The sequence below is a fragment of the Emys orbicularis genome, chromosome 3 (genome assembly GCF_028017835.1).
Source record: "Emys orbicularis isolate rEmyOrb1 chromosome 3, rEmyOrb1.hap1, whole genome shotgun sequence".
NCBI classification, from domain to species: Eukaryota; Metazoa; Chordata; order Testudines; family Emydidae; genus Emys; species Emys orbicularis.
This window is the reverse complement of record NC_088685.1, coordinates 142103528-142118485: the sequence shown is the minus strand read 5'-3', so window position 1 is coordinate 142118485 and position 14958 is coordinate 142103528. Positions and strand designations below refer to the sequence as shown.

At 42.6% G+C, this 14958-nt stretch overlaps 1 protein-coding gene across 1 annotated transcript in view; it reads left to right on the top strand.

The window, feature by feature from the left end:
• Window positions 1-14958, top strand: part of PLD5 (phospholipase D family member 5) — a 259968-nt gene that overhangs the window by 223632 nt on the left and 21378 nt on the right. The window contains exon 6 of the mRNA XM_065401866.1: window positions 13769-13966. Coding sequence (XP_065257938.1) covers window positions 13769-13966 — 198 coding nt within the window. The remainder of the gene's footprint in view (window positions 1-13768; window positions 13967-14958) is intronic.

Sequence of the window (14958 nt, the reverse complement as noted above, 5' to 3'; positions counted from 1 at the left end):
TTACTTACAGAGGATGAGAACTTGAAAACACTGGGGCTGACTGTGGTTAGCACTCCAAATGTAATGGACCAAATCTACAATGGCATCATTGTCCCATTCATATGTCCCCTTTATTCTCTGACTTTCACTCGCCATAAGTCATGGTTTTATACTGAATATCCCTGTAATGTTAGGTCAAATTCAGTTTAAGTGTTATGTGTGCACTGAGTATGGAAAGCACTATCTCACTCTGGTCATGTGCTCCGGGTTTATTTTCAGCACACTGGCTTGAATGATAATCTTCAGAATTCAACATCACTGGGATCTGGTCCAAATCACAGATTCAGACTGCATTTTGATACCAACCAAAACTGCAAAGAAATTGTTTTCCTGTTCTGGTCCAGCAGAAGCTTAATCTTGTCAGACAGTTGTTTTTACAGAACTTCCAACTTAAATGGTGGAAATCTAACAGGATCACAAGATCTTAAGATTGCAATTTATTAGGAGTGAAATGTTAGGAGAATGGCTTGCAAGTGGTTATAACTATAAGGGACAAAACATAATTACAGCTGCAACTAAGCAACTAGCCAGCTGGGAATGTATCTGAGCCCATCTTCATTCCCCACTTGTAAGTGCTGCAACTAAACTCTTGCCATTTAATATACATGGGATCTCTACAGTAGAGGTTACTATAAGTGGGACTTGTAGCACTGCCTATTATTAAGGTTGCCAGACACTTCCCATTTTCAGACCCTAATTTCAGTTGTTTATAACTTGCCAAACTTTAACTGTTCAGATTGGAACATTTTGTGGTAGGTGTCTGCCTTAGACTGAATTTTACTGGAAAATTTCAGCCAAAATGGATCTGCTATTTCTGAAAACGAGACTAGTGAAAAAAGACATTGTTTTGCTCAGGCTAAAAAATTCTTGTGACCTTTTCTTTGAATAGCCATGACTTGCTGCACAGAGAGACTGGGACGAGAAGCTGGGGGTCGGGGAGAGGCACTGAGATTGGACGAATGGGAGCCAGTGGGGAAGGAAAATGTGCGTGTGTCGGGGGGGAGGGGTCAGAACTGGAAGGCTGGGTTGGGAAGAAAGACAGATTGGGTGAGGAGCCAGGAGGGGAGGAACGGGGAGTGGCTGGACAAGGAGACTGTGGACAAAGACCTAAGGGGTTGGGGCTGGGGGGAATGGACGTGTCTGGGCAAGGAGACTGGGCATGTGAAGGTATTGGGGCTGGAATGGGGAGCTAAGAGGGGTGAGACTAGGATTTGGTGGGAAAGGAGTCTGGGCTAAGAAGCCTGTAGAGTGGAGACGGGACTCATTAGATGAGCAAAATGGGACTGGGATGAGAAGCCAGTGGGCGGGGGGAGAGACAGGACTGAGAGGGGGACAGGGTGAAGAGAAAGAAGGGGTTCTACTTACGGCGAGAATAGGCAAAAGTGTCTCTGCCCTCTCCAGAGGCTGGAATGGAACCCAAAATTCCAGAGTCTCACTATTCCTCTGATGTCAATGTGATGGGATCCCCAAGGTGCAACCTGGACTGCGGGACCGCTGAGCCCTTCAAATCCACCAACCCAGGCTGCCTCTCACACTGTGATGCTGATGTCAAGCTACAAACCTCTGATAGGCACTGCACTTACACAGACATCCACAGGCAGGGGTTCACCCAACTGTGTTACATGAATGATCTCCCAGCCACTCGTGAACCATCAGTAGAGAGGCTCCAGTCAGTTCCCTCCAACTCCCCAGCCTTGCATCCCAGAACTGTACCGTACTGCACTGGTCAGAAGCCCGGCCAGTGTAAGATGATTAAGTAGTTAGTCACTCCCTCAATGTGGAATGGGCACATGCTAGTCTTTGTAAACTGAGCTGAGATTTACCAAGCACTTCAACAAAACACGCTGTTTTAGGTATAATATAAAACAGGTTTATTAACTATAGAAAGATAGATTTTAAATTATTATAAGTAGCACACATAGAGATCAGAGCTGGTTACTTGCTTACTTATTCTGGTGTCATGTCCCCTCTTTTATATTCTTTTCCAGCTTGCTGGAAAGATCTTTGCTGTGACTTGGAGATCAGGCAGTCCCCACTGGTCAAGCAATCTCCATTGCATATGTGATCTCTCTGAAAAGTCTCTTGGATGGCCGTTGGGAGAGTGGATTTCCTTTAATGGGTCATCAGCACATCTGGCTGGTCCTTTGTTGCAACTGAAAGATTAACTGTGAGCATCAGTAACACATATAAAAATGCTTCAAAGCTTTACATACAATGATAGCACATACAATCCAACAGGATATTAATGTTCAACAGATTAAGACTTTTAAAATGATACCTCACAAGGCATACTCTGTACAAAACATAACATAATCATGTGACAGTGGTGAATATGGGGGTTCCAGGGTGCTACTTTGAGTGTCATAGTCAGTAAATATCTGTGAACTCCTTGTTCCACAGGACTCCTGACTCATTCAATGTACACAATGGATCCACTAGGCCCTATGGGACTGAATCAGGGTTATGTGGTGAAGGAGACTGTGGGATCCCTACTTCATTTTTTGCAGCATTTGGAAGGTGTGTAGTGAATGAGGCAACTGATTGCAGGAAGAGAAAAGAAGGTGTCATGGTTAAGGCAGCTGAATGCTGCCCAGGAGAACTGAATTCTGTCTGTGCTTCTGCTGCAGATTTCCTTTGCGATGTTGGGCAAGTCACTTAAACCAAACTGTTCACAGGTGATCACTAATTCTATGTTCCTTATTTTTTGAATGCCCAATTTGAGACTTATTTGCAGAAGTGCTAAGCACTCACAAGTGCAACTGAAGTCATTAGGAGCAGACTTTGAACATATAAAGTGCTATATAATTCTAAGTACTGTGAAAAATCAGGTCATAGGCATCTCAGATTGGGCACCCAAAACCAGTGGATATTTTGACCTTAATTTTCTATGTCTCAGCTCCCCATCTGTAAAACTGGGATAATACCATCTGCTCACCTCACAAGGGTATTGGTTACTTCTCCTGTTGTTGCTTAGATAGAACAAAGGCCATCTAATGTGTTATGCACCTCCATGATGTTCTGTCCTGAGCCAAATCTGGTGCGTTACAGGGTAGAATGCCTGTGAGGGACATGTTTCTGTTGGCACTATCCAGCCATCATGTTTTAAGTCTTCTGGGGGATCTTTTCCATTCTGCTTTCATTGGGTCAAAGTCAAAGATGATTCTTGCATGGAAGTTGGTAGGCATTCAGCACAGATACCACCATAGAGAGCATTCGGTGATTGTTTAAGAGAGTGGGACTTGTTTAGTTAGAAAAGATCTCTTCATTTTACTTGAATTCATACCATTTGATGTTTTTGGTCATTCAAAGATGGTTCATCTGAATGGTGTACAACTGATTTTCAATCTTGACAGTGAGAGGCCATGTTTCAGTCCCATAGGTCAGAACACTGAACACCAAACCATTATGTATCTTCAGCTTCATCTCTTTACTTATCAGGGCGTTTGGTTTGTGAAAGACATTCTTGATGAGGCATCCCATTACTGACGACACTTTTGTAGTGCAGGTTTCAAGTTCTTTCTTGATGTCCCATGCTACTGACGACAGAGTGGAGGTAGGTGAAATCACCGACAATCTCAGCTGAATGGTCTTCCACTAAGATGTTAGAGCCCCCAGCATGTTCAAAGTAGCCAACCAGAAGAATTTTTCCCCAATTAATTTTCAGACTGACTTTTGCCAGTGAGCTTTCCAGGGCTTCAAGTGTCACAACTAGCTCATCTATTGATTCAGCAACTAGTGCTACGTCATCAGGGAAGTTCTTATCATTAAGGTATATGCCTAAAATGCATTTACTTAGTGTCTGATCAAGTACAAAGTCTATGATGGTATTGACATGTTTTGGGCTGGCAATGCATCCTTGTTGAACACCTGACCTAATTCAGAAGAAAGCAATTTTTTCCTATTTACAAGTATGCAGCTTGAGGTGTCATCTAATAGGAGATGGAACATTCTATGGAGCTAGTCAGGGAGGCCTGCAGGTTTCAAGATCAGCCAAAGAGATTCCTTGTCAACAGAGTCAAATGCAGCCTTGATATCCACAAATGAAGTGTGAACAGGGCGTTTGAATTCTTGTGCCTTCGCAATAAACTGGCACACTTTTATGAAGATTTGCTCCATTGCGGAAAGGCTGGGATTGATGCCAGCTTGTTGCAGTATTCTCTTGTTCCTTAGGATTCCAGCGGGTTGGGTGCCGTGAAGTTAAATTTTATTAATATTTGTGAAACCCTGTAGTGAAGACTTCAATTAAAAAATGCCACAAGGAAATTAATAATTCTGGCTTCAGAGCAAGATTTGAATAGTGTTTAGTAAATAATGCCTGGAGCCTGTGATACAGCAGGGACAGAGGGTAGCAGCAGAGTGATAGATGGGTGGTATATAAACCTCAGGATGATCAGGGCCTTATTCCCTGTGGACTAAGGAGAGGTTACTACAGGTTAATTAAAGCACCTGGAGCCAATTAAGGCCCTGCCAGAGACTTAATAAAAAAAAACCTGCTTCAGTCAGACAGGAGGAGGGAAGGAGAGCTGACCATAGGCGCCGACTTCCCCTGTTCCCGGTGGGTGCTCAACCCCCACACTGCCCTTGCCCCGCCCTTGCCCCCTCCCCATTCCACCCCTTCCCCAAAGTCCCCTCCCCTTCCCACCCACATTCCACCCCCTGGCCTACCTCTTCTCTCCCTCCTCCCCTGAGCGCACCGTGTCCCCGCTCCTCCCCCTCCCTCCCAGAAAGTCCTAAGTGCCACCAAACAGCTGTTAGGTGGCGGGAAGCGCTGGGAGGGACGGGGAGGAGCGGGGACGCGGCGCGCTTGGGGAGGAGAAGGAGGCGAGGAGGGGAGAAGCTTGGCTGCCGGTGGATGCAGAGCACCCACTAATTTTTCCCCGTGAGTGCTCCAGCCCGGAGGAAAGAGGGTAAGAAGCCCGAGAAGCTGAAGGGTCTGGGACCCGGAGTAGGGAGCAGACCCGGGTCCCTTCCCCGCTCCCCTTCTTCTCACGAGGGCACTAGCAGAGCCATCAACTCCCAAGAATAGGGGCAAGGGGCGGCACCCTGACCCATCACACCAAGGAAAAGTGTGGAACCCACCATAATAGCGTCGGCCATTTGCCACAAGCCACACACTGAAGAACGAGGAGAAAACAAAATATTGCATAGCTGCTCATTCAGTGAGCACAGTCCATTATGTGCACTGAATAAGGCCAATAGGCCTGTGGAAAAAATAGTATGTGATCACGCAATTAAAGACACCGTCATAAAGCATACACATAAGGGGGCCAAATTAAGGTTGCACAGGCAACCTGAATTCTGGCATTACCTATCTTTTGAGTGCTTGACTTCGTAACCTTGATAATGATCTTTTAACATATGCATAATATTGGTATGTATGTCAACAATATATTCTTTGCTTATTTGGACAGTCTTTCTAAAGGTATGGTACTGGTAAATACATTCATTTGGATAAAAGGAGGGATCTCAGTGCTTCTTAAAAGATTTAAAAAGTGTTCTTCAACCATTTTTTTCAAGCTAGTCTAGGCTCCTGGGGAGGCAAGAATTTGTTCTTTTTGGTGTTGGTGATTAAACAACGTACATTTGTATAACTATCATAAATATCTGTAGTTTTGTTAATCTTTTTGTGACTAAAATTCACAACTTGAATGGTGCTGCAGCACTGGGCTCATTTATTCCTGAAATAATGCACATGCTAAAAAATAGTATGCATCTGGTATGGAAAAAACTCCCTGAGAAAAGCTAGCATAGCAACATAATCTGAGCGCTGGAAAATCCCAGAAAAGATCCATGCAGCTTCTGAGAGCAGAGTAGAAGATGTTTCTATTTGTGTGTAGTTATTGTAAGATGTTTCAATGTGGGGTATACGCAATTATAGTGTAGAAGAAAACATTGAAACATTCACTTATTCAAAAAAAATATATTTTTAGGAAATAGTTTGTTGTGCAGGAATATCAAAATGAAAGTAAACCATTTAATCATCAATATTCTTAAAAATTAAGATATTTTTGCATTCCTTTATGCCACTTTTGTAGAAATTTTACCAGTTTCCAAAATAAAAAGACTCACGGGTTAAGCTTTATATTTTGTACTGCTCTGGGGGGGGGGGGGGGGGGAGATACAAAATGAGATCTCCTGTTTACTCAGTCCCAGATACTATGACCTTGTCACTTTCTCTTTTTCCTTTGTTTTACTCACTGACTGAGAGAATAGGCAGCCTCTACTGCTGTGTGTGATTTGTACTCATTTTTTCTAGTCAGTATTTGCCAACAGTAATAAAAGGGAAGAGTTATGAAAGAGAGGCAGCAAAGTGTTAGATTTGATTCCTTTTTGGTTTATTGCTTAGTTTTGTTTTAGTTTTTCTTTAATATAAAGTGGTGAGGAACATCTGCACTGCACACACTCATGTTGGTAAGCCAAGTGGACAGATATTGAGTATATGTTTGTTTGTTTTTACCTCAGGAAGCTCACAGAGATTTCAAATGCCAGCTAAGTGTTAGCTAAGGTACTCTTTAATAGTTTGCAGGAAACTAAAATCTGTAGACATTACCGGCAGTAAAACCTAAGAAAAGGTTATGCTGGAGCTCTCTTTGCCTCTTCACAGTCTTGACACCTTCTTGTATTTTACATCAAGAAGATGGTTCTGTGAATAAGATATATGATACATGCTGGGTTTGTGATGAGAACCACTCTCTTCTGTAATCCTGTTATAGCGGAGACTGCCACAGTAATCCAGTAATCTTATTAAGAAGAATATTTTACAAGGAAACAAATTTGGCTTTATGGAATCGATCCTCCTATCAATACGTTGGTGAGTGATGCAGGTTCTGTAATTCCTATTAATGCAAACTTCCCTTTCCTCCCACATTATTATTTATTATTACTACAGGCCCCTATTAGCATGGTATCTGTGCCTACAATGGGACAAAAACTTCCTATGTGTTCTGCAGGTTTTGTAATGAGTTGTGTAGAAACCATTCTGTATAGCCCTAGTTAAAACATCCTGGAAACATGGGGCTTTTCTACATGGGGCTTTAATCTGCAGCTTTTTGCTCTGTGCCAGGTAACATGCAGTACACAAGCCACAGTAAAAGTGTGCACATGGGACAGCATGCCCTATGTCAATGCACATTTTTGCGTACACACAATGGTGGTTTGCTGCAAACTGCAGGTGTAGCATTCTTGGTGGTTATTCCGTGCTGAGCAGTGTGCATTTGTGGGATTTTTCTCACTATGTATAGTGGAAGTGAGGATAGTTCAGATTTTTAAAAAATCCCATGATTCATCTCTCTCTGCCCTATGCTTCCTTTCTGGGTAGGCTAACACCATTTTCTAATTGCTGTTGGTCAGCATGCACCCAACAATATCCATGCACTATGCTGGCAATCTCAAATACACAGAGGCTGCTTGGGCTATATTTCAGCACTCAGAGATGGATAAATTGAACTTGGGACTTTGCCTATCACACCTCTGGGCAGATGATGTGGCAGCAGCAGCTCCTCCAGCAGCACCCGAGTCTCCAGCAGCAATGGAACCGGAACATGGGCGAGAAAGAAGAGGAAGACACCAAGCATACTGAGCAGCAGTGTGGGCTAACTTCCTGGTTTAAATAGTTGATGTGAACCAGTCAGGCTGCTGCAGGGTTTTGTCACTCTGACCTCTTTAAGCAGTCCTTCCTGTGGTATCTAACACTCCAGGAATGGGTGGGTGGTGCTTCCTCTGGCTCAACATGGAGATGTTGGTTACCCAGGACGCCCCTCCCCAACCCCAAATTCTAGACCCATAGATCCTTACACCAGTAAGCTGTACTGTCCAGGGGGTGCAGAATATGGCTGGGTGTTGGTTTACAGTACTGTATTGCCTGCTGCCTTAATAGTAATATGCACTGCAATAGGGGATTGTGGCTTTGTATGCCCTCCAGGAATTGCCTCTGTATCACACTATCTTTGACCATGGCAATGCTTTCCTTGGCAACTGCCAGGCTTTCCTTTGCCACTGCAACAATCTCCCCTGGAAATCTCTTGATCAGGTTATCCCTCCATCCCCAGATACTGCCTCCATCTCTCTGCATTTTTGGGGGTGTTTTGGGACTCTGTATTGATGTTTGCAATATTTCATCACGAGTTTTCCATTTTCTCCCTTTCATATTTGCCAGACTATCCTTGAGGGTCTGGCCAATGCAGGTGCCGTAGCTGTGGCGGTATTAAAAATAAAAGACAGGCGGTTATTGTTCAAATTCTAGGGAGCCTGTGCTAGCACTTTTTTAAATGCATGTCTAGCTTTACCTCCCTGAGATTCTTCCCAGTCTTGGGAGAACTTTGGAGATGGTAAGTGGTGTGTGCATGAAGAAGGCTGTATTGGGATTTCTGTCTGTGTTTTGCTTTTCAGTTGTCCATAGGGGGAGCATTGGGAATTATGTTCCCTGTTTGGCTTTGCAAGCTTTTTTGTGCCTTGGAGGTGCTTATTTATTGTCGGTGGGATTAGCAGGGTGAATCTGGGGATGAGCTGGTTAGTAATCCTTCCTACATCCCCTTTAGGCTCTCCATGATGTTACACTGAGGCAGGGGATTAGGAGGCAGAGAATGGCCTTGTTCAAAAAGGCAAAGGACAGACTAGCAAGATACCTTGTGAAATTATTCCACAAGAATAACGTCTCCCCAGAAGTGTTCCAGGAGTGGAAGGGAGTCACAAGCTATACCGGGGTAGGGGGATGGCTGCAGCTATTTCTCAGAATCTCTGAATCAAAATTGAGCGGTTTCTCAGCCTTAGGTTTTGCTTTATTTCCCCTGAAGACATGTTAAAAGTGCAGAAAAAAATAGATAGGAGTATGTAATGATTACCTGAAGCACTTGCTGTTACCAGTCTGTAAAAATGTGTGTTACTGGGCATTTACAGGGGAGCTGTAATCTTTGTAGTTTTTAAGAGCATGCATTGCCCATGTCTACCCAATGTAAAGTGAGAACATTAGGCGAACTTCTTTTCCTGTAGCAAGTGACTCAATATTCTTTGAATTTTAATAATAATTAATGGAGATATCCCATCTCCTAGAGCTGGAAGGGACCTTGAAAGGTCATTGAGTCCAGCCCCCTGCCTTCACTAGCAGGACCAAGTACTGATTTTGCCCTAGATCCCCAAGTGGCCCCCTCAAGGATTGAACTCACAACCCTGGGTTTAGCAGGCCAATGCTCAAACCACTGAGCTTTCCTTATTTGAATCTGCCATGGGAGTTGGTGGGATAGAGGCTGCGGACATATAGTGCAGCTGACAGCCATTTTGAGGTGGCGAATGGGGCTTTTGTGGGGTGGGGGAGAAGGGAGGGGTGACATTCGCCAGCAGGACTGCTGAAGGAAGGGAAAAGGAAAAATAAATACATGGGCATGTTCCCTCCATTGTGTGGGCCTGAAAATAATTGGTAGTTGGGGCTTTAGCATGAGACGGAGCTGATTGCTTGGCCGGAGTAGCTGCCATTTTGGAAAGGTGTACATTGGGAAGGTGCACAAATGGACAGTATGAGCCAATGGAGGGAGGTGGGGACCTCCGACTCAGAAAGGTTTCTAGCTCACATCCACCTACAGTGGCTGCAGCTGAGCCACTGGGGCACTTGGAACAGAAGCTAGCATGGGAGTAAAACATCGTCATAATACATTGAAACATAATTATTAAATTATTACCAAAATTATATTAAAAGATTTACATGCTGAGGTTCCCTCCATAGGATCAGCCTCCTTAGTCCTTGTTCCTGGGAATCAGGCTCGCCTTTCACTTGGTCAGCATCAGTGCCCTAAACCCCAAAGAGATCCTGGCTTTCTGGGGAGATCGCTTAACTTCCCTCTTGGTGCTCATCCTCCGATGAGTCTTGCTGCTCATCCTTGGGAGAGCCAGGCAGAAAGCAGCCACCAGGCTTCACAAGGTGCCTGGGTCGTGTGGTTTGGTAAAATCCTGTTGAGCGCCTCAAAAAATGGACAGGTTACATGTCCCCTGCTGGACTTTTTCCTGTTACCCCTCATTTTAATGTAGGTGCTCCTGAGCTGTTTGCTCTTTATCCAGCACCGTTCAGCATCCTGGTTGTGGCCTCTCGTGGACATCTGTCTATCAATGTCCACAAAAAAGTCTTTATTCCAGTGGCTGGCTGCAAGAGCTTCCTGCACCAATGCTTCTCCCTAGATAGTGATGAGATCTCAGTGTGCCTCCAAGCAGCTGCTTGAGGCATGTTGTAGGGTTTCTGGAGTCTTATCGCAGCTATTGTGATAAACTGGAATCCAGGAGCAAATGGAGAAAATCTGTCTGAGAGCCAGTTTATAAACTGGGGAGGGGGCATCCAGTCAATTTGACCCCAGAGCAGGGGAGGGCACACAGGTAAACAGACAGGTCAGTGATGGTCGCCCACAAAGCAGTGTGGGGGTAGCAGTTGGAGGATTCCCAAAGTAGTTTGCAACAGCATTGTGTGCACACGAACAATAGCCTGGACTAACTCACTTCACAGCAGAGTTATTTCAATTTGAAAGAGGACTTCAGAGTATGCAATCAATATGGAGTCAGTGCACTACAATGAATTGTGTCATCCATGTGCAAGTGTTTTCAAACTGGATTAATTCCATTTAGTTCTAGAGTGGCATTTAAATATTTTTATTATTATATGATTTCTTATTTACAAGCTGCCAAGGAGCTTAGGTCATTATAGACCGTAGTAATTGATTTATCATGATGTAATGGCTTGTATTACACTCTATCTAGCATGCATTTGGTTTTTGTATTAACCTGCTGTGGTGTTGTTCTGCTTCTGCTTCAGTCATCCATTTGCAATGGGATCTAGTTTCAAACATAGTGGAAGTTATGCACAGCAATGTTTCTAAAAGGCCAGGGTCTAAAAAGTCATATGAATTTGCTAAAAGGTTTTCTTCAGTGCAATAAATGAATGCTGTGGGTGTTATCCCGGAAGATGCCCAGTGTGTTCAGCTCCCCGTACACTTGGAGCTAATGGTAATGAGCACCTTGCAAGATGTCCATTGCTTTCAGGACTAGGACATTCATTTCTTTGAGCAAACAGGAGTTTGAACATGTTTTATTAAAATGATTACTCAAGAAGGATCCTAGAGATTCCTGCTACACCCACCACTGGTCACTCTTGTTTTCACCTCAGAAGATTTACTTCCTTCATGCTGTGAGTTCTACTTTTTGTTTCTTCATGCTGTGAGTTCTCTCTAGTCTGTTCTTTAGTGGGGTTTTCCTTAGGATATAAGTATCTTCCAAAACTCAGGCTGAGGAATGTTGCTTCACCCAATCAGCTGTCACCTTGGAGGATTTTACCAGGGCAGTAGATCTCTTAAGATGATGCTTGGCTGCATGTTCCAGTCAGAGCAAGTCACAGGGTAATCCTCAAATAATTATTCTTTCAGTATAAATCCCTCTCTTTCTACTTCTCTTAAACTATTTTTTAAAAGTCGTGTCAATAACAATAGCAGCCCTCACATTATAACAAGGAAGTATTTTCCCCTTAATTGGGCAACATACTCCTTCATGCAAAATCTGTCATTGGCAGATATCCTTACTGCCCATGCCCTGAAATGCCTGCAGGATCATGGGCTTTGTAATTAATTGGGAAAAGAGCAGCCTCTCCTCACCACAGAGTATTCTGCACATAGCTGTAAAAATAGACTAAATGTAGAGGAAGATGTTTCTGTCACAGGAAAGGATTCTTTGATTGCAGAATTGACTAAAGATGAAGAAAGGAGAAGGCTGGCTGCTTGATTGCATACAAACAGGGATTGCTCATAATTGTCTTCTAAAATCTAATCAAGTTTTAAATAATGTTAAAAAAACAAACAATAAATGTAGGTGATAAGCATGCACTCTTGAAATGGCTCAGCTCCAATCTGGAAATTGATTGGTTATCACTGGCATGATTGAGTGATTAGCAGATCCCCTCTATCACAGAGCAGCTTTTCTTTTGTCACCAAGGGTATGTCTACAGTGCAAGTGAAGCTGATAGTAGTGCAGGTAGCCATTTCCCTGCTAGCTTTAATCTAGCTAGCATAGGTAACAATAGCAGGATAGACATGGCAGCATGGGCTTCAGCATGGGCTTCACCATGGGCTAGCAACCCTTCTGGGGTGCCTGCGAATGTGTTCTGGTTTCTAGCCCCTTCTGTGGTCTATGCTGCCACATCTACATTGTTATTGTTACCTGTGCTACCACTGCTACAGTCGCATCTTTACTTGCAATTAGACACACCCTCAACGACTTGGATGGTTTCCTGTTTTTCCATCTTACAGAACATAAGGGGAGCTACAAAAACTATTTATAGAAAATTGGTCACTGTCACCCGGCATCATGTTCATTCTGTCGGACCACGCAGTGGGGGTAGTCCCTGAGTTGGTAGATGGAAAGGAACAGAATCTCTCTCTTCTAGTTCCCTGCCAGAGAAATCATTACAATGGCTGCAAGCCTGGCAAAGTGAGGTGTATTCTTAGGACATAATTATGTCCTTGCCATTAATGGGAAGAGGGTGCAGAGTGGAATAGTAAAGAGAGTATTGGTAAAATAAAGGACAGAGAGAGCAAATACCACGAATACAGACAAAGGAAAATTGTAACCATATAACTGAGAGAGAATCGAGAAGTAGTCATGAAAAGCTGGTTAAGTTACACAGTCCTGATGTACTGTATAACATACTGTAAGTGAGTCCATTGCAATGGAGATTAAAAAGAAAGCAGCACTGGCAGCACAAAAGTGGGGTTAGGAAATAATTCTGTACAGCTAATATAATTTCAGATTGTAAAAAAACATTGAGATAAAACAGAAGGCAGGAGAAATCTCAAACACACAGGCAAGTAGACACAGAGGATCAGGGTATAGTTATTATGCCAAAGATTATTTGACTAGAATATGTGCTGCAATTTAGAATAATTTCTTTCTGCATACTGAGACCAAGTTGTTGTTTGTTGACCCACAAAATGAACTGTTATAGTACAGTCTACATTCTAAAATGCTAGTGCCACATGTGTGCGTGTTCACAGAATTATGAAATTTTCCACTTTCTGAATTAAGTTAAAAGCTGTCCGAGTCTTGTTGTTTATACAGTTTGATTAAGTAATGTTCATACGCTGAAGCTGACTAATAACTTATTTTTGGAGTGCGACATGTTGAGGCCTGATGCTCCCCCTGTATGTGATTTTTCCAGAATAGGAGCTGGGAAATGTACATTTTCATTCATCAGGTTTATTCTTGTAGTCTTCTATCAGGGTGTTAGGTTTTGTTGTTCCTCTCAGCCCACAGAAATGGAATGCAGATCATGAATGCTATTATTTGTAAGCAAGCAAAAACAAACAAACTGTAAGAGGAGCAGATCTAAAGCAACACCTAAGGAAGAAATAGCCTTTATAAATAAGTGGAGGGCATTTCTGTAACAAGTAGATGTCATTCATCAGAAGTTTCTTCGGTGGTGCATTATATTTTATTATGGTGCACAATTGAGAAAAAAATACATTGAACTTTTGCACACTGTCATATTTTTGTCTGAATCAAGACTTTAGTATTAGCCATGTAGTTTATGTATTAGCCTTTAACATACCATTGTTGGTAATGTTCTCCACTGTTCTTGTCTGGTGTATATTTCTCTACAGATACAGGATATACTTATGAAAAATGTATTTTATGTGCCTACTGTATATTTCTAAAGATACATGTGTCAGCCAATACCCTGTTAATGGTATGAACTTTAATTTCACAGATGAAAGAACTTGGTGTCATTGTGTACAACTGCAGCTGCCTCGTCCTAGATTTACAAAGGATATTTGCCTTGTATAGCTCATTAAAATACAAGAATAAAGTGCCTCCAAGTTGGTCTAAGAGATTGTATGGGGTGTATGATACTCGAAATAAACTGACGCTGCAGCTGAATGAAACAAAATCAGAAGTCTTTGTGTCGGTGAGTTCTTAAGAGAATGTCTGTTCTTTGCCTGTTTAAGTGAGGGTGGGGGGGAATATTATTTAACATTTGAGTTTTATTGGTACCGAGAAATTTGGCTTCAGTTGAACCTCCTATTACAACATTGTCTTTACTGAATAACTGAATAGAAACATTGGGTTAGTCTGGTGTTTAATACCATAAATGTCAACTATCACATGTCTCTTCACACACACAAAAAGACAGAACACATGTTGACAGAACATGTGAATAGCTACCATGATGCTGCTTACTCCCTGACAGCAGCTCACTGCTGAAAGAGTCGTCGCTATGTGTGCTTCAGCACTCTTGTGTACCCAATGTTCTCTAGGTATAACCTTTCCATTTTTAGGTTTTTAACACCCTGGAAGCATTCCTATTCAGGAAAGCACTTAAGTCCTTGAGAAATAATGGAACTTAAGCACATGCTCAAGTGCTTCTCTGAAATGTGGCCTAACTTAAGAATATACGCACCAGTACTTTTCATTCACCAAGATAAGCTGTTGAAATTGAGAGTCATGGCAGTGACTGAAACTGAGCTACAAAGAAAGTACCATAGTTACCAACTATACAAGACAGAAGTACAAGGGAAATCTATGGTTGCTGACAGACTGGATCACTTTCTCATCAGGGGAGAAAATAACCATTTCAATAGGTGTATTGTTTGTGGGGAAAATTTGTAACCAAATGTGGAGAAATTCATAGGTTTTTCTCCACTTTTCACATTACATGGACGCAAAGACTAGTAAATTCACTCGGATTTTCATGACATTTTAACTATATGTAGAGCACTGTCATGAATGTAGAGCTTTGAAAATTAACTTTTGTATTGTTACTCTTTCCTTGTACTGTAATTCTCAATATATTTTCTTATAGTCAAGGAACAACAGGAGAGCCCTCATGTGGCTAACTTATTACCTGTACGTTTCAGCTTAGCAAAGAATTTGTAGCTAAATGGATTAATTTTGTATCTA